General features: G+C 35.7%; 1 protein-coding gene across 1 annotated transcript in view; it reads right to left on the reverse strand.

The window, feature by feature from the left end:
• The window catches only part of NEB (nebulin), a 124,027-nt gene that overhangs the window by 37,339 nt on the left and 73,251 nt on the right, over positions 1–13,437 (reverse strand). The window contains exons 79-100 of the mRNA XM_061363750.1: positions 12,751–12,855; positions 12,069–12,173; positions 11,879–11,983; positions 11,296–11,403; positions 10,542–10,655; positions 9,867–10,064; positions 9,095–9,199; positions 8,226–8,330; positions 7,806–7,913; positions 7,420–7,527; positions 6,570–6,677; positions 5,853–5,957; positions 5,662–5,766; positions 5,368–5,466; positions 5,029–5,139; positions 4,748–4,852; positions 3,908–4,012; positions 3,391–3,495; positions 2,324–2,428; positions 1,907–2,011; positions 1,293–1,397; positions 681–785 (exon numbers count right to left, since the gene is read on the reverse strand). Coding sequence (XP_061219734.1) covers positions 681–785; positions 1,293–1,397; positions 1,907–2,011; positions 2,324–2,428; positions 3,391–3,495; positions 3,908–4,012; positions 4,748–4,852; positions 5,029–5,139; positions 5,368–5,466; positions 5,662–5,766; positions 5,853–5,957; positions 6,570–6,677; positions 7,420–7,527; positions 7,806–7,913; positions 8,226–8,330; positions 9,095–9,199; positions 9,867–10,064; positions 10,542–10,655; positions 11,296–11,403; positions 11,879–11,983; positions 12,069–12,173; positions 12,751–12,855 — 2,424 coding nt within the window. The remainder of the gene's footprint in view (positions 1–680; positions 786–1,292; positions 1,398–1,906; positions 2,012–2,323; positions 2,429–3,390; positions 3,496–3,907; positions 4,013–4,747; positions 4,853–5,028; positions 5,140–5,367; positions 5,467–5,661; positions 5,767–5,852; positions 5,958–6,569; positions 6,678–7,419; positions 7,528–7,805; positions 7,914–8,225; positions 8,331–9,094; positions 9,200–9,866; positions 10,065–10,541; positions 10,656–11,295; positions 11,404–11,878; positions 11,984–12,068; positions 12,174–12,750; positions 12,856–13,437) is intronic.

The raw sequence follows: 13,437 nt of genomic DNA on the forward strand, positions 1-13,437 counted from the left end.
AGTCTGGTATGGTATGCCAGCTCCAAGCTGATGAGAATTCATGTAGAACACCATGCTTTTCAATGGGCTTTGCCCTGTGGGAGTACCACACTACTCCTAGAAACGCCATTGCTGATGTTAAACACAGGGGGACTCATTAACCCCTTTTGCTACTATGTTGTGTTTATTGTTTCTTTAGCACTGCAGGAGAAAAGTAAGCAAAAGTAAGTAGTAGAGTGGGAGAATTCAAGGTAAAATATCTGAAATGAGAGATGTGGTAACTTAAGGCATAATATTATCATCTTCCCAACACTAATGAAGTGGTTTTTTACAATGTTTCAGAAAAGAAGTTGTAATTCTCTCTACATCTTTTTCACGACAATCAGTGTTACTAGGCAAGCAGCATTATTTACATTACCATTCATTTACCTGTCAGCAAAGGAGAAGTTTCTTTGCAATGACAAAATAATGGAACAGGGGTTAGGATTTCACTTTTTAGGGACTGTAAACCTGCCCTGTCCTAACAGACAGACACTAAGAACAATCTTGTCTTTTATGGATTTAGTCTGACCTTAAAACATCCTTAAGCCTGAATATATTTTATATAAAAGTTCATAAGGAATATCAACCTTTAGCTTGGTATTGACATATACCCACTTATTATGTCAGTATGAGACATTATGAGAATGTTCAACACTTACCATATCCCTCAACTGAGTTGCGTATTTAAAATGCTCATTAATTGGAGAATCAGCTACATACTTAAAATGAGACTTAGTCTTCTCAAACATCTCCTTGTACTTACACTGGAAGAAAAACAACACAAAAAAACCACACACAAAACCCCATTCCAATGTTAATCCAAAGAAGGGAAAAGCAATGAAAATGTACAACTTAGAAACAGCCTGCAGCAAAACTATGGCAGAATTATCGCATAAGTGTGTTTTACATATCTACAAACAAAAATTAGTTGTAAATGTAGTATTTTGCAGAATGGAACTATTACATCAAGAAAGCAATGGGAATTTCAGGTCCTCATCATTTTAAAGCTAGACTTAGAATCACTATAAAAATTACTGTGGAACTGATACCCTTGCAAAGAACAGAGGGGGTAAGTAAAAGATCATTTTGCCTCTGTTTTCTTTTCCACTGTTTTCATTTACTGAAATTTTTGATGCTATATATTAAGTTCTACCATAAATACAACGTATCAACATCTAGGTCAGAAGTGGATTCTCCTGTGAAAAATTACATCTACAATATAAGCAAACATCACAAAACATTTAGTAATAATTTGGACTTTGTTTACTTACCCCACTGTAGAGCACCTTATTCTGCTCTGCCAGAACAAAACTTGGAGTATTCCATACATAACAGCCAATGCCTCTGAGCCATGATAAGTCTTCCTTGTACTTAACCTTTAGAAAAGAAACAAAATTATTCAGTTTAAGCGGCACCAAGTTACAGCTGAACAATGCTGAAATGGCGCCTCAACACAAGGTGCAGCAAACAGAGCTACATCCATAATTATTCCATTGTAAAATACGTTACAGTTACTCATACTTTTCTGATGGACTCAGATTATTCACATTCCTAACCTATCATTAGCTACTGGAGTTCCTGTGTGAATTAAAAAACATTTGTTCTTGTATAATTAAAGAGTTACTGTGTATGCACAGATATGTACAATTGATAAAGGGTTAACAAACAAACCTAAGTAAACACAAATGAAGACTATTCTGGTAATTTCAAAACCAGGTGGGCCATCTGATTTGCTCCTTCATTTCACAGATCCACCTGGTAAAAGTGTGAAACACTTAAAAAATTTCATCTGCCTTCTCTTTCTTAAGAAATAAGAGTTGGCTTTCATTTTGGAAACCTGCTTATAACTTTCAACATTTCTCATCTGAGAAGTAAGTGAACTCACATCACTAATAGCATCCGTGACTATGCGATGATGGAAGTGCTCTGGTCGGTCTGGGATCGATCTCCAAATTCCTAACTGGCTCATGTAATTTTCCTTATATTTCACCTACAAAGAAAATTGAAGAATGAAGGAAAAACAATTTGCGAAGAGAACACTCCAGACCATGCAATTTCAAGACAATTCTTTTTATAAAATACCAGAACTAAACCAGTGGAAATGAGATTAACTTACATTCACCTTTCTAATATCAAAGGCAAATCAAGTGCATATTTCAAGGAAGAAAAGAAGTCAGTATTAACAATGCTGACCATATTTTATAATTATTTGCCACAACTAAATAGAATGATAGCATAAATGGCATATTCTAGCTTATTAAATGACAAAAACTAGTTAGGAATGAGAATGTTGGATACATACGCTGCTAATATCATCGGTGACCTTTCGATGATAGACTATATTCAAAGCATCTTTCACTGTGTGGTATTTGCCCTTAGTATTCTCAAAGGTTTCTTTGTAGCGCAACTGGTATGAAAAAATCACATAGAAAACAATACATTATATTGTTAAGAAGCTCCAATTGCCTACTATCAATTGTAATTTGAACAAGATTTATGATGAACATTTGAGGAAAAAGAGTCAGTACATCTAAAGCAACACTTCATGCATTTCACTTTCAGACTGAAGACCAAGAAAAAAATTATCCATGTATCATGGAACAGCGAAAGTGCCATTTTTGGCATAAAAATCCTACTTTCCTATGAATCCTATTTTGGAGAAAGACTTTCTTGGAGGAGAAATTCAGGCATGTGAAAGAACTGGGATGCTCCTGTGCAGTATTTAAAAATCACTCTTAAGAGAGCAGTAAGACTTATCACTAGAACAAAACACCAGCCTAGCACATACGCTTTCAGAATACAACATGCAGTCTGAAATACATAGCAAATATCTCATGAATGAGTTGAATACATTTAGCTATTGCCTTAAATCACAGACCATTACTACACGTTTGAAGGAAAGATCAGTTTCACCTTAGTAACCTAATGTGCAGATAAATTTTCTAAATTAAAAAATGAGCACATTCTCAGTGATGTGCAACTTTACTTTCAACACAAAAAGACATTCTATCCTTGCTCCAGCATCAATCATTTCAATCCAATCTGCACTATTTGGAGATTTTATGTGTAAGCAAATTACTTTAAATCTATTCCTTCTTTTTGTAAACCACATTGCAGTGCAACGGAAAATGAAAAATAATTACAATAAATGACCAAAAGCATTTCAGTGACATCAAGTAAAAACATAATAATCTCTGTAATATCAAATGGAAATGTACATGCAAATGGGGTGACCTAGTTGATGACCCACAGTGAGATAGCCTATGCTGTGCACAATTGTCCCCCTTTGATCCTTTTTCTGTTTTGTTTTTTTTTTTTTAAAGAAAAAAAACAACAAACCAGCAGTGGAAGTGTTCATGGACTACGTACATCACTGGCATTCAGGTACGCTCTCTTGGCTCTGATCAAGACTGGTGTGTCAGGGACAGGCGTGTATTTGTCCTTCATCTTCTCATACTGGGTTTTATACTTTTTCTAAGGACGACAGCAAAAGGAAAAAGATGTATCTTTAACATTAGAAGCATTTGCTAATCTGATGTTACAGTAACACCCAGGGGCGCTACACTGAGTGCACAAAGTTATTCTTGCAAAGCCTTTCGGTCAAAACTCTGGGAAACAAGCTCAGCGGGTCAGCTCCTTCTAGGTCTTCCTGGTCTTGCAGCCAGTGTACCTCAGATTCTGTGAAAAAGCACTTAGAAGCAGGTATCTTATAAAATACTAAAACATATTAAAAAAGCGTAATGTCTTACCACAACTTAAAAAAGAAATGTGGAACTTAAGCATAATAGACAGAAGGATAAACAGATTTTAGCCTTGAAATTAGAACTAGAACTTTGAAACAGTTGAGCATAGTGCTACCAAACAAAACAAAATCCAGATATCTTACCTCACTGACCATGTCCTTTATATTCCTAGCATGCGTAAAGGCTGGTGTCTGACCATCAGCATGATGGTGGGGTCTCTCTTTTGTGGCAAGTTCCACATACAAGTACTGCAGCAAGAAAAAAAAACAAAAACGAAGAAAAAAAACTATTACATTTTAGCTAAGTTTTACCTTATCTCTCTGAAAAATGCCTGCAAATTCACAATGTGTACATGACCACACAATTTATTCCAGGAAAAAATACTGTGCCCTTTTCCATGCTATCTCAGTTCACCTTTCTCTAGCAGTACTCTTGATGCTCTGTAACTGCCAGTAACATACTTACAAACCAAGCAGTCAGATACATGTGACATTAATGACCTCTCTGCCCTACATGCAGACCTAGGTTTAAATAAAAGCACCCGTAAGGTCTGTTTTTCTGTCATGAGTATCTTCATTTTGTTCTACAACTTTACAAATTCCATAATATTTGTAGCCAGGAATTCAGATAACAAGCTAGAGTATGAATGAAAAAAATATGATGAATAAAGGCAGATCAATAAAAATATTTATACCTTTAATGAAGTCAGAGGTTTAGAGAATTTGAACCAGAGTTCAGTGCTCTATTTCATATAAACAAAGCTGAACATGTCCATTATAGAGACATGGTCAACACAAAAATGCATAGCCACATAACAATGAGCAACTGTCATTATAGATGTCCTTTCTAGTAATTCTACATGGCTTTGAAATGGCCTGGAAAGATTTTGCTGTACTTTAACAGTATATTAAGAGGGATACCCTGACTGTTTTGGTTTGGTTTGTTGTTTGTTTTTTTTTTTTAAATCAGAACAAAATTTTCACCTGGCTCTGTATTTTCTGTCCTTGCTTGGCTCTCAAGAAGTCAGGTGTATCAAGGATGGAAGTGTATTTTGTCTTCAGCTCCTTGCCTGCAGCCCTATAAACCAGCTGGAAAGAGACAGGTCCATGCATTATTTCTGGTTGCATACAGTCATTCAGCAGCTGAACAATCACAGCTTTGCAATTATTAACACCTAACATATTAAAAAAAAAAAACAACACAGTGGGAGGGGCCAAGCTTAATTATAGCTAACAAAGATGTGCAAAAAGAATACAGAACTTACTTCACTCAAATGAGTTTTTAGTTCCTGAACAGCTCTGTATCCAGGAGTATCCAATACTAAGTTGCATTTAGCCCACATCTTCTTTGCAGTATCAGTGTATACATAATTAGACTGGAAAAGAAAACCACTATTATTTAGGAAGCTTTTATTATTCTTGGTAGTAAAGAAAATTTTACAGTGTAACCTAACGGTGCTTTGAAATAACTAATTAGCTTTATGGTAGGAAATTCTGTCATAAGTTTTTACTCATTTTCATGTACTTAACTTCCTGGAAGTACATAGCATGCGTGTGAATAAATCAATTGTTGTTATACACGGTTCTCAGAAATAAAACCTTACCCAAAGCTTACGCAGCTGACGAGCACGGACCATATCAGGAGTATCATACAAGAAGCAGCCCAAGCCCTTCAACCACTTCAGATCTTCTTTGTATTTATTCTGAGGCAATTACAAAAAGAAAACTCCAAAGTTAACTTTTGGGATAATTTCCTTAATCAGTCTCTAAACACAGTGACAAAGCATTTATCTGTTGCAGAACAGAATACAAATGATAGAAGACAAATTCCACTCTCAGTATAAAAACATTAGGTGTACTGCATTCAAATAGCAGGTATCTTAAAAGATGTTGCTTACATCACTTGTGATGTCCCCAACGTAGCGGCAGTGCAACACCTCAGGAGTGTATGGCAAGGAAATCAAGTGTCCCTGCATCTTAAAGAAATCTGACTTGTAGATCAGCTGAAAGACAAAGGAAAAACAGCATTTCATGTTTGGTCATGCTGAATACTCTAGATCTCTTCTGGTTATGTTAAAAAGATACATACATCACTGACAGCTTCCTGTGTTGCTCTGACTTGACGGATTTCTGGTGTGTCTGGAGTGGTATGAATCTTATCCTTGTACTTGTGGTATGTTGCCCGGTACAACCTCTGTATCAAAGAAGACAGCATTCTACATTTTAAAAACTTAAAATGGCAAGCAGTTTGGCAAAGACCTCTTTTATAAGGGAAGGAGGTTTTGCTGGGTACTGCATAACTACTAGAGGAAAGGGAGCAAGCATACTATTTCCTAACAGGCAAAGATTTTCCACAATTGTTTTAGATAGCACCATCTCTAATACATAGAGAATCTGACACTTTAATCCTTTGATGTTTAATTTTCATCCTATTAAAGCCAACGATCAAAGAACTGAGCGTGTATATATAAAAATCTAGAACTATTGAGACCCAGTGTCATACAGATATAATAATTTCTATGCAACTTTTATTAAGTAGCAGCAGATCAGTTAATAAAATAAGGCTGCAACTGATTTTATATTGTGGTAACAGTTTTACAGAATTATGTAAAGTTAGAGCTATAATATACCTCAAAAAGTCATACAGCCTGACTCCAAGCCTGGATCAATGATCCCTTACCCTTCTTGATGGATATTTACCTATACAGCTCTTAAAAGCCTCGAAGAACAGGGATCCTACAACTCTCCTTACTCATATTTTGGTCACTACAAATGCAACATAAGCAAATAAATATATTTACCATACCTCATTAATGACTTCATTCACTTTCCTCACATTTTCAAACCCAACATCTTTAGGACCCAGAGTATAGCCTTTAGCCTTCATGTGTTCATAGGCTTCTTTATATTTCAACTATAAAGTGGAAAAAGGAACAAAACATACAGAAACTAAATTTGATCATGATTCTACTTACAGTGCAGTTTTGCTAGGAATCTGTGCAGTATAAAGAGTCAGAGTTTTAGAGACAAGCAAGATATAGCTATATCAGAGTTAAATACACATCATCATCTTTATCATTCAACCCAACATTAATAATGTTTTAAATTTCTCTTACATCTAATAAGATACTTGCATCTGCTTGAGAAAATTTGTATTTTGATAGTAATTACTTTGGGTAATTATGGGGTTTGGTAACATTTAAATTCTGCTAAGGCAAACATTATTGGTCCTAAGTTGCCAGTAACTTAGCTCCAGCCCTGTCTCCTGAATTTACCTTGGACCTATGCGGTAGGTAGCTTGTCTCCAATCTTTGCCCTGTTTCCCATAGCTCCTGACTGGAACCCCCTGGGTGGACCTTGGCCCTGGCTCCTGCCCTTGTCTGAGACTGTTGATACAATGTGTTACCAGCACCCTGCTCTGCCCACCCCATTCAGGTATAGTGGGACCTCTCCCCAGCTGATGAGGTCACTGCCTATGTCATGGTCACCTTCAGTTTCTGGCTCAGGCATTCACATGAAACTATCCCACTCTTGTTGCTCTCTGAAAAGCAGTCTCATATCTGAGAAATAAGTGTCACAGTTGTGTGCTTACAGATGACAGGCATCAAATATTCCCTTGCAACTCATGTTGTGGAAGGGCTTAGTACATGACTTACATCACTTCCAATGTATTGGACATGTTTAGCATGCTGAAAGCTGGGAGTGTCTGTGGGAAGGCTGTATCCAGTGGGCAGAGCATTCACACCAGCCCAGCGATACAAATTCTGCAACAGAAGAGAGAGAGTTTGTGACAATTGTGTGTAATATTTGAGAGTATTTATTGGCTGCATAGGAAATCTTGTCTTTGCAACTGGCAAGTGATTTCCCCTATGTCTGCATTATAACACATACTTGTAGGTTAAATGAGGACATTTCCCCACTTTCATTTAGACCAGTGAAATCTAGCTTCTTTATCTGAAAAGCTGAAGACAGGCATTAACTTTCAAAGAATTTTCTTTTTTGGATATCAGAAACCATGTGGACCCAAAAGTTTTATACTTACTTCACTCTGTATTTTGTTTGCATGATACGCCCGCTCCAAATCTACTGTTTTATCAGTAGGAATCATTTTGCCTTTAACATTGTGCAGATATTCACTACGATAGACAGCCTGAGAAAAAAGAAAAAGCAATTAGAGGAGAGTCATAACTGTGATGTTTTCTCTCAGTATGTATTGTTTTGCACACATACAGGAATTTCTCCTAAAAAAATGGATTAGTTTTTTTGATTCAGGCAATTAATGATTTTAGTGATTGTGTTCTCATATTTTAATAAAGGCATAGGCAATGAGTTATATATAACCAGCTATGATTAAATTATTAAAATTAAATTATTTAAAAAATGGGATAAAAATCCCATTTCTAGAACTTGTGAGGTAATGGCATACACAATATTGGGGTTGAAGGGTGATACAAACACTTACTTCACTTAAATTCAAGCCACTGAGAACATTCTGGACATAGACAGGAGTGTCTGTGACCACAGTGTAGTCATTCTTCATCTTTTCTGCCTTAGATTTGTACTTAATCTGCAAAGAAAAATTCAAGAGCTTTAATTAGTATGGCTAGTCATTGCTAATGGAATGTAATATATTATTATATTTGTTACATTTGCTATTTATTTTATTAATGAACTATTCTATTAATGAACCAGCCATTAAAGAGAAAGTGTATTGAAATTCTGGCTGAATAAATGAACATGCACCTCACTAGGTAAGAACAGCAGAAAAGTTTTATCAAGGAATACTAGAAAATGTCAATATTCATTCATAGAATAGGCATATGTACCATGTGATAAATATCCAACACACTTCTGATACAGGGTTTGGGAAAGGACATACATTCTCAAAACCCAGAATAGTTATTCTCCCATTCAAATGGCTTAACTATAAACTAAGGATATGTCCTAAGATCTTGAGAGGAGGGGAAAAGAAAAAGATCATAAAATAAACATCAAAAGCATCTAAAAAAAATTTTTAAATTGCATCACTTCTGCTTTACTTCAAGGGTTCTGAATGAAGTATTAATATTTTAAGCTGTACGTTTCTTTTCTATTTCACCTTTTCCAAGAAGTATTAAGATATATGCCTTCTTGAATGAGATGTATCCTGACAATATATACTCCTAGGGCAGTAAGGTTTAAATAACCATTTATGATTATTTAATGAATATTTCAGTAGAGAAAGATAGAGAACATTTTCCAGACTATATCTGGGGCAGAATAAAGCTACTCTATCCTTTTAATACAGTGGAGTGAAAAAAATCTAGAAGTAAAACCAGTGTATCCACTCACATCACTGCGAAGATCGTAGGCGTGTTTGGCATGGAGAATTTCAGGAGTATCCCAAACAAAGCAGCCAATACCCTTCAGCCAGTTAAGATCATCCTTGTATATCACCTAAGGTATCAGAGCAAAGCAACAATCTGTAAGACTTCCACTAAGATCTAATCTCTTATTGCCAAATCAGTCCAAAACACAACTGTCAAAAGATAGCAAGTAAAACATCCAGTATTATTTTTTTTTTGTTTGAGAAAATCAAAACAATTTCATTTGGAATTTAAATAATTTTTCTTCATTTCTTCAATTTGGCCAATAAATAAAAAAAAACCTGTAATTATTAAAAATCATATTTGCATATCCTACTGGGCAATGATTTACTGATAGATCATTGCTGATATACAGTGCTGACCTATGCAAGGCAAGTGCATGGAAGCATCACACCACCAGTATTTTCTCAAAGTTCCAAAGTTTCCACACCTTATGCAACTAAATAATAAAGGACAATTTACGGACAGGGATGGCCGAACCTGTAGAACTGCAATGTTATGACCCAGTGCCTACACTGACAACACTGAAATTATGCACATTAAGCCACATTAACTATGCACTTAGGTGTTACAAAAACATGATATAGATGCTGTTTAGCAGTGCATAATGTAACAGATTCAAGTGGCAACTTCACAGTGCTCCAACTAAGTTTTTGCTAAGTCATTTTCTCCAAGAGAGTATAAATGCAAGAATCTCTTTTAAAAATGAGCCACAAACATACGATTTGTGAACTTACATCACTGACTTGATCTGTTACTTTCCGAACATGGGAATTGATTTGAAGATCTGGTAGACAGATCCAGTCGTGAAGATGTGTGCGGTAATCGATTTCACTGATTTTCTTCTGTGCATCCTTAGCAGAAATTATGTCTACCATGTCTGGAATAATGTGGACTTTGGCTTTAGTCTTTTCATAGACTTCCTTGTACAGACGCTGCAGAGTTAAACCAGTACATTAATAATGCTGACAAATAATCTGCAGTATTAAGTGCTGATAAATTTGAAAATTATTATTTTCATGGATTGTTAGTGGGAGAGCAATCACTCTATGGCTATGACTGAAATTAACATTGTGCATACTCTAAAAATAATTCACAGTACCTTAACAATTTCACAATGCTTTATCAAATTTTCATTGCACACACACGTTAAAAGGAGACAGACCATGTAGTGCTGCACTTTATACATAAACTGTCACACTAAAGGTTTATCCATGCAGGCAATTTAACAGTTGAGACACGGGCTTGAGAAGACATTCATAAATTTATGACAGAATTCAGCAAATACTGAACACTGCCAAATGCATGTGGAAATGTGGCATCTGAATGAAGGCACGTGGATTCTTTGAGTAGCCTCTTCTGAGATAAGTATGGTTTTATCAGGAAAAGACACAAAAGAAAACAACACTTACATCAATATTAAGCTTTCCAACTCTAAGGCACCTTGCTGTATTGGGATCATCCTCAACACCCCGGGGTAACGTGTACAGTGCTTTAAACTTGTCATATTCTTCCCGGTATTTTACCTAAGCAGATGCAAATAAAGGCAACAAATAACTCACTCCAATGAGTCAACTGTATTTTTGCAACAAAATTTACCACTAAGCAAAATATTTAGTTAAGTCCAACAAGAAGAGAAAGCCTTTAAAGCAGGATCCTGGTTTTTAATTTTATTTTAAATGGCAAAGAAAGCATGTAACTATCATGTTGCAAAAATAACAAAGGCTGACTAGAAGACTTTAAAAATAAATAGATGTAGAATAAGCTACTAATTTATTGTTCCAGCTGTTTCATTTAAAGATTCATGAATAGAGTGATCACTCATGAGCCTCCGTTCAGTAAAGCATGAGATTATGTCCTTCTATACTTGATAAAGCATGACTTAAAGACTTTTAGTGTTTTTCTGACCTGGATGATTACGAAATTTAAACTAGAAAACAAAATTCAAGAAAACATTTCTGTTCTATAAACTATGGCATTATTTTCTAAGAAAAGAAGCAAATGACTATCTAAATTTAAGGTAAACAATTAGCACAGAAAACTGATTATTTACAGTTACATACTATATCTAAACCAAAAATAGAAGTTATGATTTGGTTTGGTTTTTTTTTTTAATGATAACCTATAGTATTTGCAAAGCATGAAGAAAGTATTTTATTCACTTACAATACTAGCATTATGCTTCAGTTCTTTTGCACGTGCTAGGGATACAGCATCAGAGGGTATCGCATAGCTAGTTGCTTTCACTTTTTCCCAGGCTTTCTTGTAGAGATTCTGTGGGGAGATAGAAAGTATCTGTGAGTGGAAAAATTCTTCTGAGTAGCAACCAACAAAACAATAGAAATCAAAACCACTTCAGTTTTTATATATACACTGTAACTATTACTATCAAAAGGCTGTGCACTAGTTTAATCTTGACAGTGCACAAAAAGGATGACAAAAATGCTTTCTAACTATACATGACCATTCTCATGCAAGATCTGAATTCTGTTCAGGTGGAATTTTCTTCAGGGAATCCATTTATTAATGATTCTATTTTGACAAGACTGGAGCTATAGTGAAAAAATATGTCCTCCGCCTGAAATACAGCTTCTTCTACACATTCAAGAAATGCAGAGGGTTGCCACTAGCTTTGATAAATTTCATGTTTGGACATTTATCTTCAAACAGATTGAATGAACAAAATAAACAAAAATCCCAGGGAGTAGCACTTTAAGAAATAAATGAATAAATAAATAGAAACTCTTACATTGCTAAAGAGATTTTTCAAATTATTAACTCTTTCAGAATCTACTGTTTCAGTCACAGTTGTATATTTGTCCTTAGTTTTATGGAAGTCTTCTTTGTATTTCACCTGTAAGATGAAAGACAGGTTTAACTGTTTCAATTCTCAGAAAGAGCACGGGGAAAGCTTGAGTAGAAAAAGTGGGGAGACTCACATCACTGGCATTTATAGCACTCTGCACTGCAGTCACATAGAGAGGTGTGTCAGTAACAACTCCAAAGTTCTGAAAATTCTCTTTTCCTGCAGCTGTGTATTTTATCTAATGAAATAAAACAAAACAAAACAAAACATTAATGCTGAAAATTACCAGGAAATTCCCTTTCAGCTTCCTTTAAATTCAGTTCTGGACAACTGAATCCCAATATTCTGGCCCAGTTAAGACCACCTTCAACAGTGACAGGCCATAGAGAAGAGATACTTTATAGCCAGTATGAACTAAGGAATAATGAAAATTGCACATCACTGTATAGCAGCTAGTAGGCTAAAGGTACAATCAGCATGTCAAGAGACACCATTTTCCCAACATAAATGTCTCATTGAGGTATCTTGTGCACACAATGGCATACGGAAAGACAAACTTATTTTCTCACTGTTACAACCCACAATCTTGCTGCCCTTCCATTCTCCTGTTTTCTTCTCCTTCAGTAACACAAGTGATCATGTCTTTACAGATGAAACTGAAAGAGTGTATTATAATAGTTTGTAAAAAAAATATTCTGATGTAACAGAAATTACCCCATTCTGCTCTGGACTAAGACAGGTGTCAGTCCCAGTGAATCACAAATGGAAGGGAAAAAAATCTTATAACTGTTTACTTTTGAGGAAAACAAGCTTACTTGGCTCTGGAGGTCATATGATTTTTTAGCCTGCAGGATTTGTGGAGTATCCCAGACATAACATCCAAGTCCCTTCAGCCAGTTTAAGTCATCTTTATACACCACCTGTATGGAAGAAAACAGAGCATTAAGTTAGGAAGAAATCTGCCTTCTGCTTGAAGGCAGTAGTATTTGTTTTCCTTCTCTATATTCAGTATCTTCCACTTGTACAAACTGCTGAAGGTTAGCACTGAATCTGAACCAGGCTCCCTCAGTAATTCCAATCTATTTGGAAGCTTAAATGTGAGCACGGAGAAGACTAGCCTATCTCTCAGTTTGACTGAATGATTTTTAACCACAGAATTTGCAAGAGATATTAAACCAAATAGTACAGCACAGCAATGGGCTAAGCAACACATCATCACATTTTATTAGGAAGGTTGGTTGGCCCAAGCTGAGATACTGTTGGCTATGTAACACGAAAAAGTGCTGTGGTTCATTGTGCCATTCACTCAGCTCAGATCCTGTGCAGCCAAATGAATAAAGTCTTTTCCAGACTGGATGCAGAAGGATTACGGATGCTGTCCTGGCCCATGTGCAAATGACAACAATCCCAGTTACAATATTTAACGATCACTGCAGTACAGCAACATTCTGACTGTACTAATGTGCATGGACCAGACTGTAAGCTTGTTATACGATTTCATC

This window comes from Neopsephotus bourkii, unplaced genomic scaffold (assembly GCF_033783945.1).
Source record: "Neopsephotus bourkii isolate Nb327-2 ecotype Australia unplaced genomic scaffold, CSIRO-AGI_Nbou_v1 NB_1181, whole genome shotgun sequence".
Classification (NCBI taxonomy): Eukaryota; Metazoa; Chordata; class Aves; order Psittaciformes; family Psittacidae; genus Neopsephotus; species Neopsephotus bourkii.